Source organism: Lynx rufus, unplaced genomic scaffold (genome assembly GCF_022079265.1).
Source record: "Lynx rufus isolate CCGP_SWC_20201006 ecotype Redwood Valley unplaced genomic scaffold, mLynRuf1.p SCAF_4, whole genome shotgun sequence".
Taxonomy (NCBI): domain Eukaryota; kingdom Metazoa; phylum Chordata; class Mammalia; order Carnivora; family Felidae; genus Lynx; species Lynx rufus.
Window position 1 is genome coordinate 130,283,133 of NW_025814856.1, and position 16,507 is coordinate 130,299,639.

The 16,507-nt window shown below is 37.0% G+C and overlaps 1 protein-coding gene across 1 annotated transcript in view; it reads right to left on the bottom strand.

The window, feature by feature from the left end:
• Positions 1-2,590: 2,590 nt before the first annotated feature.
• The window catches only part of IMMP2L (inner mitochondrial membrane peptidase subunit 2), an 878,078-nt gene continuing 864,161 nt past the window's right edge, over positions 2,591-16,507 (bottom strand). Inside the window, exon 6 of the mRNA XM_047094818.1 lies at positions 2,591-2,847. Within this exon, the coding sequence (XP_046950774.1) occupies positions 2,728-2,847 (120 nt within the window). The 3' untranslated portion in view covers positions 2,591-2,727. The remainder of the gene's footprint in view (positions 2,848-16,507) is intronic.

The window sequence follows — 16,507 nt, forward strand, 5'->3', positions numbered from 1 at the left end:
CTGGGTTATTTAGGCAGATGTGGGTGGAATCTAAGTGATCAGCAGGACAAAGTGAGTTCAGCATCCTCTTATGCTGCCATCTTCCCAGGTCTCCGGTGTTATTAAATATAGTCACCATGCTATGCATTACGTCCCTATGACTTATTTATTAACTGGAAGTTTGTACTTTTGACCCCTCTTTATCCATTTTGCCCACCCCCATGCCATACCAACCCACCAATCTGTTCTCTGTATCTATGAGCTAATTTTGTTTTTTAGATTCCACATGTAAGTGAGATGATGAAGTATTTGTTATTCTCTGATGTATTTCACTTAGCATAATGTGGTCAAGGTCCATCCATGTTGTCAAAGACAGTGACATTTCCTTCTTTTTATGGCTGAATAATAGTCCATTGGATATATACAACATTTTCTTTATTCATTCATCAATGAATATTTAGTTTGTACGCATGTCTTGGCAGTTATAAGCAGTGCTGTAATGAACATGGAGGTGCTTACATCTTTTCAAATCAATGCTTTTTCTTCCAATAAATTCCCAAAACTGGAATTGCTAACTCATGTGGTAGTTCTGTTTTTAATTTTTTGAAAAACCTCCATACTGTTTTCATAGTTGCTGCACCAATCTACAATCCTGCCATTAGTGCAGTGTTTCATTTCTCCACATCCTCAACATTCGTTTTCTCGTCTTTTTGATTCTACCCATCCTAACAGCTGTGAGGTGATATCTCATTCTACTTTCGATTTGCACTTCCCTAATAATTAGTGATGTTGAACATCTTACCATGTGTCTGTCATCTGTATGTTCATTTTGGAAAAATGTCTGCTAAGATCCTCTGCCCATTTTGTGGGGGGAGGGTAGATTTTGCTTTCTTGTGCTATTAAGGTATATGAGTTCTTTATATATTTTGGGTATTAATCCCTTATCATATATATGGTTTGCAAATGTATTCTCTCATTCAATAGTTTGCCTTTTTATTTTGTTGATACTTTTCTTTGCTGTGAAGTATGTTTACATTAATGGGTTCCTCCCCCCCCCCCCCCCAACTTTTGGTGCCAATTCCAAAATACATCACCAACACTGACATCATGGAGCTTATTGCCTATGTTTTCCTCTAGTTTTACAATTTCAGGTCAATAATTTGAGTTAATTTTTGTGTATGGTATAAGATAGTGGTCTAGTTTACTTCTCTTGCATGTGGCTATCCGGTTTTTCCAACACCATTTTTTGAAGAGTCTGTCCTTTCCTTGTTTTATGTTCTTGATTCCTCTGTCATAACGTAATTGACTGTATAGGTGTATGCCTATTTCTGGGCTCTCTGTTCTGTTCCACTAATCTATGTGTCTCTTTTTATGCCAGTACTATACTAGTTATGAAATACAAGTTGGGGAATAGACAGAAATAGAATTGATCAGGACAATGAAGATATAACAAAAGATTTTAAGCAGATCTACTTTTAAAAACATTAATTTGGGGGCTTATGGGTTCAGTCGGTTAAACCTCTGACTCTTGATTTCTGCTGGGCTCATGATCTCATGGTGGGAGAGAGCAAGCCCCTTGTTGGGCTCTGTCTGCACTGACAGTGTAGAGCCTGCTTGGGATGCTCTTTCTCCCTCTCTCTCTATCCTCCTTCTTGCATGTTCTCTCTCTCCCTCAAAAAAAAAAAAAGTTTTTACCAACCTTGGTACATAAGTACTTATTGATGTTTGCTGAATGAGCTATTAAAATGCTAATGAAGTATTATTAGTAACATACACTGTTACTATGTGTATGGTTTTCTGCTGTTTCTCTTTGCATTCCAGACCAAGGAAGTTTGCATCTACATTTGCAAGAGTAAATATAGACTTGTATATAGGAATTTACTTCCTTATCTATGCAATTTACAGCATCTATTATGCTAATATTACTCCACGCTGCAATTGGTGATTTCAGTATCATAAAGTCGGAAAATCACTGGGGGACTAATAAAACTTGGTTGACCTGGAGTAACCACTTTCCATTTCACTCAGAAAATTTTACCAAATAGTGACTAAATACTGCTAAACAGGTTTATTCATCAATGTGAAGGGGCATGAGATCACTCAGCAGTTTTGGATTTAAAAGGGCCAATAAGAAAGGTTTACTTGTATTGATAGAATTAGTTCTCCATTACTTTAATTCCTTGCTTCCAAGAAAAAGATAATACATTCCTCATTAATGGAGGTATAGGTTAAATGATAAATACCCAAAACAGTACCTGAGCAAATCAGTATTTTATTTTTACATCACAGTTTACTGTTCTTCCTAACTGGTGGTCAGTGTATTGTAAATACTGTCAATCATGACATAATTCCCATCACTACATGTTTCATCTTAAGAGTAAATGACATTACTCAATTACTTTCATCCAGTATTAATTTTCATATTCTTTCACCAGCAAGCACCAAAATTAAAACTCAGCAATCAATGGGATAAGTATACATAACAAAGATTCTCAGATTTATCCCCAAATTAAGACATGGGAATAAGATTTTCATATTCCCAAAGGTCTGCATTTTTTTGGCATTAAACAATAGGGTATTACAATTAAACACAAAATCAGTTGATATTTAATACTGTTTAAAACTCTTTAATAATATGGATCATCTCATTTGAAACAAGCTTTGCCCTTTTGAAGGCTCATCCATTACTTTTCCTGTGATTGGTGGTGTTGGCCTCCCAATGTCAGCAGATGAGGGAGACCCATGCCATCATTCTGCTTCGCTCTGAACTAGTAAACGCTCTGGAGGAAGAACAGATTCCAGTTTCTGCCAGCGCTCTGGAGGCCACAAGATATGTGTAGCATGGGCATGCAGAAGTCCTAGGGAAACCTGAACCCATGAGAGACACAAAGAACATAAGAAAAAAATTACTTAGATGATTAAAAATAGTAAACATTTAGGTGGTACTTTTCTAGGTGTAATGTACGGAAGTATTGATAGAATGCCTTTAATCCTCACGAATCATTTTAGGTAGGTATTACCCCCATTTTGCACATGAGAAAACAAAATTAAGGTTGGTTAAAGAGCTTACCAAAAATGCTACAGCTACCACGGGGTGGAGGCTGGCTTCTTGGCTGAGCCATCCAACTCCAGAGTCTGCATGCAACCTTAAACACACTCCTCCCTAACCACCTTGCCACCCAGGAAACATAAATCTGGTTTGCATTCTCAGAATCTCCTATATAACTGCCACTATTTCAGAGGGACTGGACTTTGTGGAAAAGTCAGAGACATGAAAAAATATTTTTCCCACCTACTGGCTGAGCAGCAGAAATTAGATCTTGGAAACTACAGGAAGCAAGATGGAACTAGTGCTCCCAGAGGGAGGTGGAAAACCAAGGGAAAGCCAGCAATGGAGGATGGGAAGCAGGAAAAAGAATCAAGTATAAAGATCATGACAGAGGGCAAAGAACCCCCATCAGCAGAGATGTGCCAGGATTAAAGTGGAGGTAACTAGAGGGAAGTCGTCTTGGAGGACTGAAGGCTGAGCCCTTAAAGACAGCTTAGGTTTCCATAGGGACATGAGCTTCAGTGAGCGGAAGAGTGGGGCAAACCTGTCTAAAATGCAGATCCAGGTTCTATTTTCACAGATCACCCTTCAACAAAGCAGAAGCAGGGTCTAGAAATCTGTATCTTTTGTTGTGGATGCCATTTTTGTTATTAGATAATATTTAATAGCATTTAAAAGTTTACAAAATACTTACATTCAGCACATTATCTATTTAGTGCTAGCTGCAAACCAAATACTATGGGCCCACTTTTTATTTTCAAATGTTTTCCTATAAATTGAAGCTCCATAGAGATTAGCATACAAGACCGCTTTCATTGAAATTCTATTTCCTAGCATCTGCATTCAGGAAAATGTTGCACAGAGACTCAAAGAACTGGATGTCAAGTGAGAGATTCTAAAAAGGCAACTAGAAATACATTTTTTTTTAAAAAGAAGAAAAAAAAAAAACCCTTCACAACAACTTGGAATACAAACAAAATAAGCCCAAAGTCTATGAAGAAGCCCCGAGAGCCCAATAAAGGAATATTACTCTGAAAATCAAACCTGCAGAAAATTTGAAAATGTGGTAGAAAAAAAAAATTCACCCAAATTCACCATTTACATTTTGTTGCATTTGTTCCCTTCTCTTTGTATGTGTACCTGTGTACATATTTTTTGAACCATTTGAAAGTTGCTGACATTCTGAATTTATTCCTAATTTTCCACATGTATCTCCTCAGAACTAAGACTCTTTACTACATAAACATAATACATTCTATGTAATAATGATCAATATTGCTTACAACAATCAAAATTTTCCAACTGTTCCAATAATGTCTTTTATAGCTATTTTTTAAGTTCTTAATCAAGGGTCCAGAATTACATCATAATTGTCATGATTTCTGTTTGGGGCTGTTGCCTTGTAAAATACCCTACATTTAGAATTGCTCGACTTTTCCCTTCCTGAATAGATTCAAGTTAAATGTTCTTGGCAAGAACACAATGTGCTTGATAGTGTATTCTTCCCATTCTGTCATGTCAGAAGGCACAAAATATCTGTTTGTCCTCTTGTTGTGACATGAATGAAGTTGGATAATTTGATTAATGTGATATTGACCAGCTTTCTCCACTATAAACAAACTGTTTTCCTTTTGTCATGAATAAGCTGTGGGATGATATTTTGAAATATTTCACTATCTTGCATCAAAATTTTATCCAATCATTTCACTGTCTCTGAAAGAAGCTGGTTTTTCAATCATCTGATAGTTTTAACATCCATGGATGATCCTCCCTGAATCAGTTATTACATTGATGATTACACTAGTGAGTTTCCTAATTTATTATTCCTTTTATATTTAATAGCTTTCATTTTTCTCTAAAGTGCTTCTCCTTCTAATCCTAAATTCTTTTAATATCAAATATTTTTAATTTCAAAATATATTATGAGATTTTGGTTTAATGCTCCAATGTCCTCAGAGCAGTGGGGAGGTTCTTGATCAATGATGGACATATCTCCATCAGTCTCTGAGCACTTCCTTTTTGGTACCACTGAATGCTGTAGGCTTACTCGTACTTGATAGTGGTTCAGCCTGATATTTGACATCTCATTAAAGAGGCTTGGTTTTACCAAGGAATACTATTTAGAAACCAAAACCTGCTACTATAGGTACTTATTGCTCTGAGGGTGTCAACATTCAAAGCCATTTCATAGGATAAACATTAAAAAAATACAAAACCCTAGGGCTTTCCCTCAACTTTCCCCATTCTATATTTCTAGCTCCTTTCTTCCAGAGTGAGCACTCAGATTTCCAACAACTACCAGTTTAGTAAAATCAAGGTTTCTTTGAAATTATTTTAATCCTTAAAATACACCTCATGTTAAGGGTATATTTATTGGAATTTGTCCTTTTTTCCTCCACAGTGTAGATTTGCTTCTATTTGTATTCAATTTTAGTGTGCTTTTGATATCCTTTTGGACTCAGTATTTTTTTTGAATATTTAAACATTTGCATGGTTCAGGAGTTAAAATTATTCTTAAAAGGTGTGAGGTAGGCAGAATGCCCCCCAACACACAGTTACTCTGTAAGGATTACCATATCCTAATGGACTTAAAGTTGCTGATCAGTTGACCTTAAGATAACAAGACTATTCTATAACATGATTATATTTGGGTTCATGGGATAAGAATCCTTAAATGTAGGTAAGCTAGGCAGAAGGGTCAGATTTAGACAGAGATGTTGTACTCCTTGATTTTGAAGATGGAGAAAAGGGCCATGAGCCAAGGAATGCAGGTGGCCTCTAGAAACTAGCAAGGAAACAGATTATCCCCTATAGCTGTCACAATAAATGTAGCCATGCTGATACCTTGATTTTAGCCCAGTGAGATCCATATTGGACTCATGACCTCCAGAACTGTGAAATAGATTTGTTTTAAGCTACTGTATTTGTGGTAATCTATTGTATTAGCAATGGGAAACTGATACAAAAAACAATATACACAAATTAATTCTCATCCACCACTGCACCTCTATAGATTAAGTATTTTCATCAGTTTTTGTTGTTGTTTCTTTTTTGGAAAAAAGAAACATTCTCTTATTTCCCCCTTTTTTTCTCATACCAAAGGTAGAACACTACACATTCCCTTTTGTAACATCCTAGAAAACATTTCCTAACATTTCATAGAAAGGGAGCATATGGTTTTTACAACCCTACCCCATCCTCTTAGTGATTCTGATTAACCTCATTGGGAACCTAGGATCTGAATTTTCCACTTAGCATCACACCCAGAAAAAGTGAACTTGACCAATTTTAAAGAATCCCTTGAATATATTCTGAAACATGCTAAGTAACCATTCCAAACATGTTAACTGCCAGGAACCTCGATCTAAATGGTCTGTCATAGTAAAGTTTTTATCTATTTTTGTTCATGTCTGGGCTCAGTGGAGCTATAGGACAGCTGGTCTCCATCCTCTGCACAATAACCCTTTTTAGATTTGATAGCTGCTACTCAGTTGTTCCTCAAGCCTTTATTTGCGGTTCCAAGTTGTTTTAACTTTTTTTTCCTATGGTTGAGTTGCCAGTCTTTTAACTTTGCAGAACCCTTGCCAATATATTTGCTTGCTTTCTTGGTGACTGGATTTTTTTCAATCAACATTCATTTTACTAAAACCTAGAATTCTTTTATTCTAAACATTTATTAGGTATACTACTCACTTTCTGAAAAAAATTTCATCTTTAGAATTATGAATGTGAAAATTCTCATATATGTAGAATATTAGTATGGTTTAAAAGTATTGGATGGAATGCAATATTTAAGTGTTTCTTTAAGAAACACTAAGGTACAGAGAATGCCTATATACTCTCTTAGCAGTCTTATCACAGATCTTTATTTTTTTATTGATATGCATACAGACATGCAAAGGGTACAGCGAATGAAGGACAGAAAAAATCCAGAAATAAAGGAAATATTTAAAAATTAAAAGCTATACTTGAAATAAACCAGCTTTCGTTTCCATACATACCATACTAGGCAGGGTCCTCCAGAGAAACAGAACTAATAGGATTTGTGTGTATATAGAGAAATGTTTATTTTAAGAATTTAACTCATGTAATTGTGGAGGCTTGGTGCTTTGAAAATCTAATGTGGAAAGGCCAGAAGGCAGAAGACTCAGGAAAGAGCTGCAGTTTAAGCTCAAAGGCAGTAGTCTCCAGGCAAATCCCTTATTGCTTGCGGGTAGTCAGGCTTTTGTTCTAAGCAGACCTTCAGCTGATTGAACAAAGCCCACCCACCTATTGGAGAACAATCAGCTTTACTCAAAGTCCTCTAATCTAAATGTAAAACTCATCCCAAAAACACTCTACAGAAACAACTAAAGAGCTGGGCACCTAGGCCCAGCTAAAGTGACACACTGAGAGGCTAAGAGAAAAATTACCAGGTGTACTCACAACTGCAAAGAAAAGATCTTTCCCTTCCCCCGCCGTTCCCGAAACCAGCCAGGGCGCGCCCGGTCATAGTCTGACATAAAGGCGGGAACCAATCAAGTTCTGCTGAATGGTTTGAAATAAAGGCGGGAACCAATCAAGTTCTGCTGAGCATTCAAATTTAAATGTCAGCCTATAACAACTCTGTAACCTCAAAAAAATCCCTAACTTGTTTGTGCCTGTCTATAAAAGAAGCTGTAAGATCCTTGCTCGGGGCCTCTTGTGTCACCGGGCGACGAGTGTGCAGAGGACCGGGTTCGAACCTGCAATAAACGACCCTTGCCGCTTGGCTTTGGCTCTGGACTCTGGTGGTTTGTTTTCAGGGGGGTCTCTTGAATCGGGGCATATCAACACAAAGTTAACCATAACACCTAACAAATATAATCCTCCTCCCTGTCGCTTACTCAGTGTTACCCTCAGTTCTTACTACACACAGGTCAGTGTTCTGAATGACTCAGTCATTCTGATGCATTTAATCCTCACAATAACTGTGTGATGCAGGTTCTATGATGGTCTCCATAGTAGAGGAAACCTAGGCACAGCAATAGGTTCTTTTGAGCCAAGACTGAAGTGCATGCCCCCTGGCTCTTGAACCTATCAAGATCTACCATGTAATTTATTTTCCAAATGAGACACTTTGTCAAAGGGAGCCCTTTTAAATTAAGTCAGGATAATAGTAAAATGGGGCTGTCCTGGACAAATCAAGATTGGGTCAACTTAATTACACTGCTTTTGAGTTTTGTTAGGTCCCACATACTTTCCCGAAACACCTAGATTGATCATAATGGAAATGCTTGTTACAAACTGAATTATTTTTCTCAAAACTCATAGGTTGAAACCCTAATCCCCAGCACCTCAGAATATGAGTATTTGGCGATAGTTACCTCTTTAAAGGTTCTAAGTTAAAATGAGGCCATTAAGGTGACCCTAATCCAATTGGGCTGGAATGGTTGTTAGATGAGGACATTAAGACACACAATCAATAGGGTTGCATGTGGGGACACAGCAAAAAGTTGGCCATTTGCAAGACAATGAGAGAAGCCTCCCAACACCAAAACTTTCTGACACTTGCCCTTGGATTTCTTATCTCCAGAACTGTGAGAAACTTTCTGTTGTTCAAGCCATGCAGTCTATGATATTTGATTATGGCAGCCCAACACTAATATAGACATGAATAAACAGGAATACTGTGCTCGAAGCTAGTTCCATAACGTGCCAATAATCACTCAAAATAGGGAAACAGGTTGAAGACAGAAAAAAAGTTTTTTTTTCTGTTATTAAAAAGAGAGATGCTGAAGCATGCAAAGGCATACCTAGTTTTATTAAGCTTTGCAGCAACCCTGTGGTGAGCAAGTCTATCAGTGCCATTTTCCAACAGGATTTGCTCATTTGTATCCATGTCGTATTTTGATAATGCGTACATTATTTCATAATTTTTTTATATTTGTTATGGTGATCTGTGATATTTAATGTTACTACTCTAATTGCTTTGGGGCTCCACAAGTTGCGCCTTTTTAAGACAGCAAACAATTGATAAATGTGTGTTGTGACTGCTTCACTGGCTGGCTGTTCCCCCATCACTTTACCTCTCCTCAAACCTCTCTGTTCCCTGAGGCACAACACTATCAAAATTAGGCCAATTAATAACCCCAAATGGCTTCTAAGTGTACAAGTAAAATGAAGAGTCACAGGTCTCTTACTTGGAATCAAAACTATAAATAATTACACTTAGTGAGGAAGCATGTCAAAAGCCAAAATAGGCCAAAGCTAAGCCTCTTGTGCCAAACAGCCAAGTTGTGAATGAAAAAAGAAAGTTCTTCAAAGAAATTAAAAAGCTACTCCAGTGAACACACAAATGATAAATAAGTGGTAGCCTTACTGCTGATGTGGAGGAAGTTTTAGTGGTCTGGATAAAAGATCAAACCAGCCACAACATTCTGTTAAACAAACACCTAATCCAGAGTAAGGCCCTAACTCTTCTCAATTCTATGAAGGCAGAGAGGAAAGGAAGCTGCCGAAGATAAGTTTGATCTAGCAGAAATTGGTTTATGAGGTTTAAGGATAGAAGCCATGTCCATAACAAAAAAGAACAAGGTAAAGCAGCAAGTTATCCAGAATATCTAAGATAATTAATGAAGGTGGCTATATTAGTGAACAGATTTTTAATGTAGATTCAATAGCCTTTTATTGGAAGGAGATGCTGAGATGCTAACTACGGTTTTCATAGCTAGAGAGGAGAAGTCAATGTCTGGCCCCAAAGAACAGGCTCTCTCTCTTGTCAGGGGATAATGCAGCTAGTGACTTTAAGTTGAAGCCAATGTTCATTTACTATTCCAAAAATGCTAGAACCTTTAAAGATTATGCTAAATTTATTCTGCCTGTGCTCTATAAATGGAACAACAAAGCCAGGATGACAGCACATCTGTTTACAATGTGGTTCACTGAATATTGTAAGCCCTCTATTGAGACCTACTGCTTAAAGAAGAAAGTCCTTTCCAAATATTGCTGACAATGCACCTGGTCATCAAAGAGCTCTGATGGAAATGTACAATGAGATTAATGTTTTCATGCCTGCTAACACAACAACTATTCTGCAGCCCATGCATCAAGGACACGTTTGGACTGTCAAGGCTTATTCTTTAATAAGTCTTATTCTTTAAGACTATAGCTGCCACAAACATTGGTATCACTGAAGTATATGAGCAAAGTCAACTGAAAACCTTCTGGAAAGTATTCACCATCCTAGATGTCATTAGGAACACTTAGGATTCATGGAAAGGGGCCAAAATATCAACATTCACAGGAATTTGGAAGAAGTTGATTCTAACCCTCATGGATGACTTTGAGGGGCTGAAGACTTCAGTGGAGAAAGTAGCTACAGATGTAGAGGAAATAGCAAGAAAACTTGAATTTGAAGTGGAACATGAAAAAGTGACTGCATTGTTGCTATCTCATTATAAAACCTTAATGGATGAGGAGGTGCTCATCATTTTATGAATGAGAACAAAACATGGTTTCTTGAAATAGACTGCACTCCTGGTGGAGATTCTGTGAAAACTGTTGAAATGACAACAAAGGACTTAGAATATTACAGAAGCTTAGTTGATAAAGCAGCAGCAGGGTTGGAGAGGATTGACTCCAGTTTTGAAAATGCATCAAATAGTATCACATGCTATAGAGAAATTGTTCATGAAAAGCAGATTTATGCAACAACTTTCACTGTTGTCTTATTTTAAGAAATTGTCACAGCCATCCCCCCCTCCAGCAACTATCAACACTGAGGCAAGACTGTCTACCCGCCCCCCCCCCCCCACCACACACACAAAGACTTTTTGAAAGTTCAGTGGATTAATCTTCTTTAGAATATATTTTTTAATTAAGGCATGTAAACTTTTTAGGCAACATTATTACAAATTTAATGGACTACAGTATAGTATAAATATAACCTTTATATGCACTGAAAAACTAAAAAATTCATTTACCATGCCTTGGTGTAGTATTCACTTTATTGTAGTGATCTAGAACAGACCCTATAATACTCCAAGGTATGACTAAAATTTTTTCAATAGGTTTTGTTACTTTGACCAACCAACCTAACATTTTACTGGGACTTAACTCTACCCTATGCTCTTTTGTGTCCCATGTGTAGCTATGTCTCCTTTTCAATGGATTCACAACATTTTTAGGCATAAGAAATCCACTTTTACAGTAAATTTTTGAACACAACAGAAACTTATTAAATTAGAAATCCTAAGCAGATCATTGTTTTTTTACTGTCTGCTTAATGAGAAATTTGCCCATCCACATATATTAATAGGCCTCTTACAATAACTGTTGCCCATAGATTTAGAATCAATGATCTAGAATGATCTATTTTAATTGTGCATCCTACCAGTAAAAAATATTGGAGAACTGACCTCCATATTTACACATTTAAAAATTATATATAATAAAAATTATTACAATTAGTACTAACAGTCCATAAAACCAAATGTTAGTAAAGCTCCAACTCTTGTTTTTTAGTTCAGGAGTACTAATTTTTTGTTTTTGTATCCTGGGGATCATTATACACACCCCTTGTCTAGTCTCACTCCCCTCTTTAGAGATCTCTGCTCTAGGAAACACCAAAAGTACTAGCTGAAAATTGATCAGCACTATCAGTCAACTAGTTTGTTTTGTCCACACAATGCCAAAGAAGCACATGGACTGAATTGCCTGCCTTTGATTGAATTGGATCCACAGAGAAGTTATGTTGGCATGTCGTAGACACAACCTTCATGAGCCCAGCCTTTTCTTCAGGTGCCAAAGGCACAGGTGTGCATTATTTTGGTTCTCTCCACCCCCTATTCATAGACCATCAGTCTTCCAATTCCTGGCTTCAGGATACCCTCTTCTCTTGAAGGAAGAGCTTGAAAGGATAAGATAAGGACAAGCAAAAGCATAAGAGTCCACAGATAGGATAGAAAGGGAAACATAGGAGAGGAAGAAGATGATGACTGTTAATGGAAGCAAAGACTTTTTAAAAAGGCCATTCAGAACTACAGCCAGGGTCAGAAATGGACCAGGATGAAAAATGAGATGAAGCACAAAATTTCATTTGATTAAAATATTTTCTTAAGAAAAAAAAAACACATTTTATATAATCACTACTAGCAAATAAAGTCAGTCTTTGATTAATTTACTTAGCAGTATAAGAGAGAAAAATCTCCACATAAACAAGGCAGCAGCCACATGATATTCATTCTGCATTATTAAATTACCTACAATTCTGAAGGTCAAATCAAACTGAAACAACACTGGAACTTGGAAGAACACTGTTTAAATGAATTGCCGATTTCCCAGAGCTTAAAGAAGTCAGCCAGCTTTCCACTCTGTCGTCCAACATCCTTTATACCCACATCTTTCCAAACTTACCTACATGATTTCTCAGTATGCAAGTTCTACTCTAAGGGCCTCCATGGTATACCCAACTCCACATATCATGCCCACCTTCCTGCTTCTGATGGCTTCTGTACTCAGTTTGTAATCCTCTTCCTCATATCCCTGGGACCTTCCTATAAAACCCAGTGTAGCCTAACTTTTCCATGGAGCCCTTCCAGCCACCGCAGTTCTCAACCATTTGTTCCTTTTTAAGGAACTGAGGCCTGGTGATGGTCTACCCAATATCAGGTTCTTAAAAAAGAAAAGAAAGGGACTTTGGGGGAAAATGACAGAGTAGAAGGAGCCTAAGATCACCTCCTCCTATGGATGCAACTAGATAACACCCATATCAGTGTAAATTACCCAGGAAAAGACTCTCCACAGCAAAATGTGGAGAAGAGGCCATATCAAAGAGGGTAGGAAGAGCAGGGATATGGTTGGGATCTAAATGGACTTGCAGGGACTGTCATCAGGAGGGAGGGACACCTCAGGCACGGAGGCCTGTTGTGAGGCATGGGAAACCTCACCCAGAAGATGAATTCCCGTAACATTTGGCTTTGAAAACCAGAGGGGTCAAATTTCATGTGTTCTTAGAGTAAGTGAGGCTTAACACCTGGAACTTTCAAACTCAGCAGGCTGTGCTCTGGGAGAGCCGGGAAGGCTAGAGGAAACTGAGTCCATGCCTTTAAAGAGCACAACAAAGTGCTCTGCAGAGATACAGCATAGAAAGAGCAGTTTGAAAAATGGCTGGGGTATAAAAGAGGGAAATTTGTTTACTTATCTTAGGGCATGTGCTGGAAGGGGAGGATCCTTGGGAGATTTCTCAGGAAAGAAAAGTGCTGGCAGAAGCCATTTCATTCCCCCACCCCCAGCTTAGACATGCAGCCTATAGAAACCAGGGCCAACACTTACTACCTAGCTTGCTAACAGTGTACCCACACACCTCCATCCTCATGCTTCGACTACTCCACCCCTCCAACCCTTCCTGCCTTGGTTTGGGGCAGCTGTATGTTCCCTCTTGCAGAATGCAAACTGTAAGAGAAGAGAGCAAGAGAAGAAAGGAACAGAGAACTACCGCAACAACCATAAACCAAGTAACAAAATGGGAGTAAGTACATACCTGCCAATAATTAGTTTGAATGTAAGTGGACTAAACACTCAATTCAAAAGACACAGGTTGATGGAATAGAAAAACAAAACAAAAAACAAGATCCATCTATACACTGCCTACAGGAAACTCATTTCAGATCTGAAGAAGCATGCAAATTCAGGGGCACCTGTGCGGCTCAGTCAGTTGAGCAGCCAGCTTTGGCTCAAGTCATGATCTCACACTTCAACAGTTCATGAGTTGAAGCCCCGGCATCGGGGTCTCTGCTGGCACCACAAGCCTGCTTCAGATCCTCTCTCTGCCTCTCCCCACTTGTGCACATGCTCTGTCTCAAAAATAAACATTTAAAACAAAAAAGAAACACACAAATTCAAAGTGAAGGAATGGAAAAGCATTTATCATGCAAGTGGAAGTGAAATAAAATGGGAGCAGCAATACTTACATCATACAAAATAGACTTTAAAACAGACTGTAATGAGACAAAGGACACTATATAATCATAAAAGGAGCAATCCAGTAAGAAGTTATAACAATTGTAAATATTTATGCACCCAACATGAAAGAAACAAAATATATAAAGTAGCTAACAACAAACATAAAGCACCTAATAATAGTAATACAATAATAGGGGACTTTAACACCCCACTTACATCAATGGATAGATCATCCAAAAGGAAAACTAACAAGGGAACAGTGGCTTTGAATGACCTACTCAACCAGATGGATCTAACAGATATATTCAGAATATTCCATCATGAAAGAGCAGAATAAACATTTTTTTTCTGGAGACCGTTCCCTGTGCACTTGGATAGATCACATATTAGGCCACAAAACAAGTCTCAACAAATTTAAAAAGATTAACGTCATATCATGAGTCTTTTCTGACCAAAATGCTATGAAATTAGACATCAAACAAAAGAAAAAATCTATTTAGACTATAGATGCAAGAAGGTTAAATAATATGCTACTAAACAATGAATAGGTCAACCAAGAAATCAAAGAGGAAATTAAAAAGTACATGGAGATAGGTGAAAATGAAAACAAGATTCTAAAATCTTTGGATTGCAGCAAAAGCTGTTCTCACAGGGAAGTTTATACCAATTCAGACCTACCTCAAGAAGTAACAAAAATCTCAGAAAACAACCTAACACCTGAAGGAGCTAGAAAAGAAAAAAACTAATCCCAAACCAGCAGAAGTAAGAAAATAATAAAGATGAGAGCATATATTAAAAGAAAATAGAGAAAGGACTCAAACAAAATCACATATTAAAGAGGAGAAATAACAACCAAAATATGAAAGATTATAAAAGATCATTAAAAATTATATGCCAACAAATTGGACAATCTAAAAGAAATGGATATATTCTTCAAAACATAAACTCCAAAAACTGGAGCAGGAAGAAATAAAAAATTTGAACAGACTGACTACCAGTAATGAAATTAAATCAGTAATCAAAAAACTCCCAGGAAACAAATCCAGGACAAGAGAGCTTCACAGGTGAATTCTACCAAACATTTAAAGAAGAGTTAATACCTATTCTTCTTAAACTATTCCAAATAATAGAAGAGAAAGGAAACCTTCCACATTCATTCTAGGAGGCCAGTTTTCTCCCTGATACCAAAACTAGATAATGATACTACAAGAAAGGACAACTATAGGCCATTATCTATGATGAACATAGATGCAAAAATCCTCAACAAAATACTGACAAACTGAATCCAACATACATTTCAAAAGTCATTCACCACAATCAACTGGGATTTATATCTGGGATACAAGGGTGGTTCAGTATTTGCAAATCAGTCAACATGATACATGTGTCAACAAGAGAAAGGATAAAAAAAATATGATTGTTTTCATAGGTAGAGAAAAGAATTTGACAAAGTACATTGATTCATGATTAAAACCCTCAACAAAGTAGGTATACAGGGAATATATATCTCAATATAATAAGGGACATATATGAAAAACCCACAGTGAACACTATACTCAGTGGTAAAAAAAACTCAGAACTTTTCCCCTAAGATCAGGAATAAGACAAGGTCAACTCCCACCATTTTTATTTATTTAATACAATACTAGAAGTAGTAGCCACAACAATCAGACAAGAAAAAGAAATAGAAGGCATCCAAATGGCCAAAAAAGAACTAAAACTGTCACTGTTTGCAGATGATATGAAACTAGATACAGGAAACCCAAAAGACTCCACCCAAAAACTACTAGAACTGATAAATGAATTCAGTAAAGAATTCAAAATCAATATACAGAAGTCAGTTACATTCCTTCCTATACACTAATAATGAAGCAGCAGAAAGATAAAACAATCTCCTCTACAATTGTACCAAAAATAATAAAATACCTAGGAATAAGAATAACCAAGGAGATGAAAGACCTGTACTCTGAAAACTATAAAACACAGAGGAAAGAAATTGAAAACAAAACAAAAAAATGGGAAGATATTCCATCCTCATGGAATGAAAGAATAAATACTGTTAAAATGTCTATAATACCCAAAACAATCTACAGATTTAATACAATTCCTATCAAAATACCAAAATAATTTTTTCAGAACTAGAACTAAAGACCTTGAATAGCCAAAGCGATCTTTAAAGACACAACCAAAACTGGAGGTATTACAATCCCAGATTTCAAGATACACTACAAGGGTCTAATAAGCAAAACAGTATGATACTGGCACAAAAATAGACACACAGATCAACAGAAGAGAATAGAGAGCCTAGAAATGAACCCATGATTATATGGTCAATTAATCTTTGACAAAGGAGGCAAGAACATGCAATAGGAAAAAGTCCCTTCAACAAATGGTGCTGGGAAAAGTGGACAGCTAAATGCAAATGATTGAAACTTGATCACTTTCTTACACCATAGACAAAAACAGAATCAAAATGGATTAAGGACCTGAATGTGAGACCTGAGACCATAAAAATCCTGAAGAGAGCACAGGCTCTAATTTCTTTGGCATTGGCTG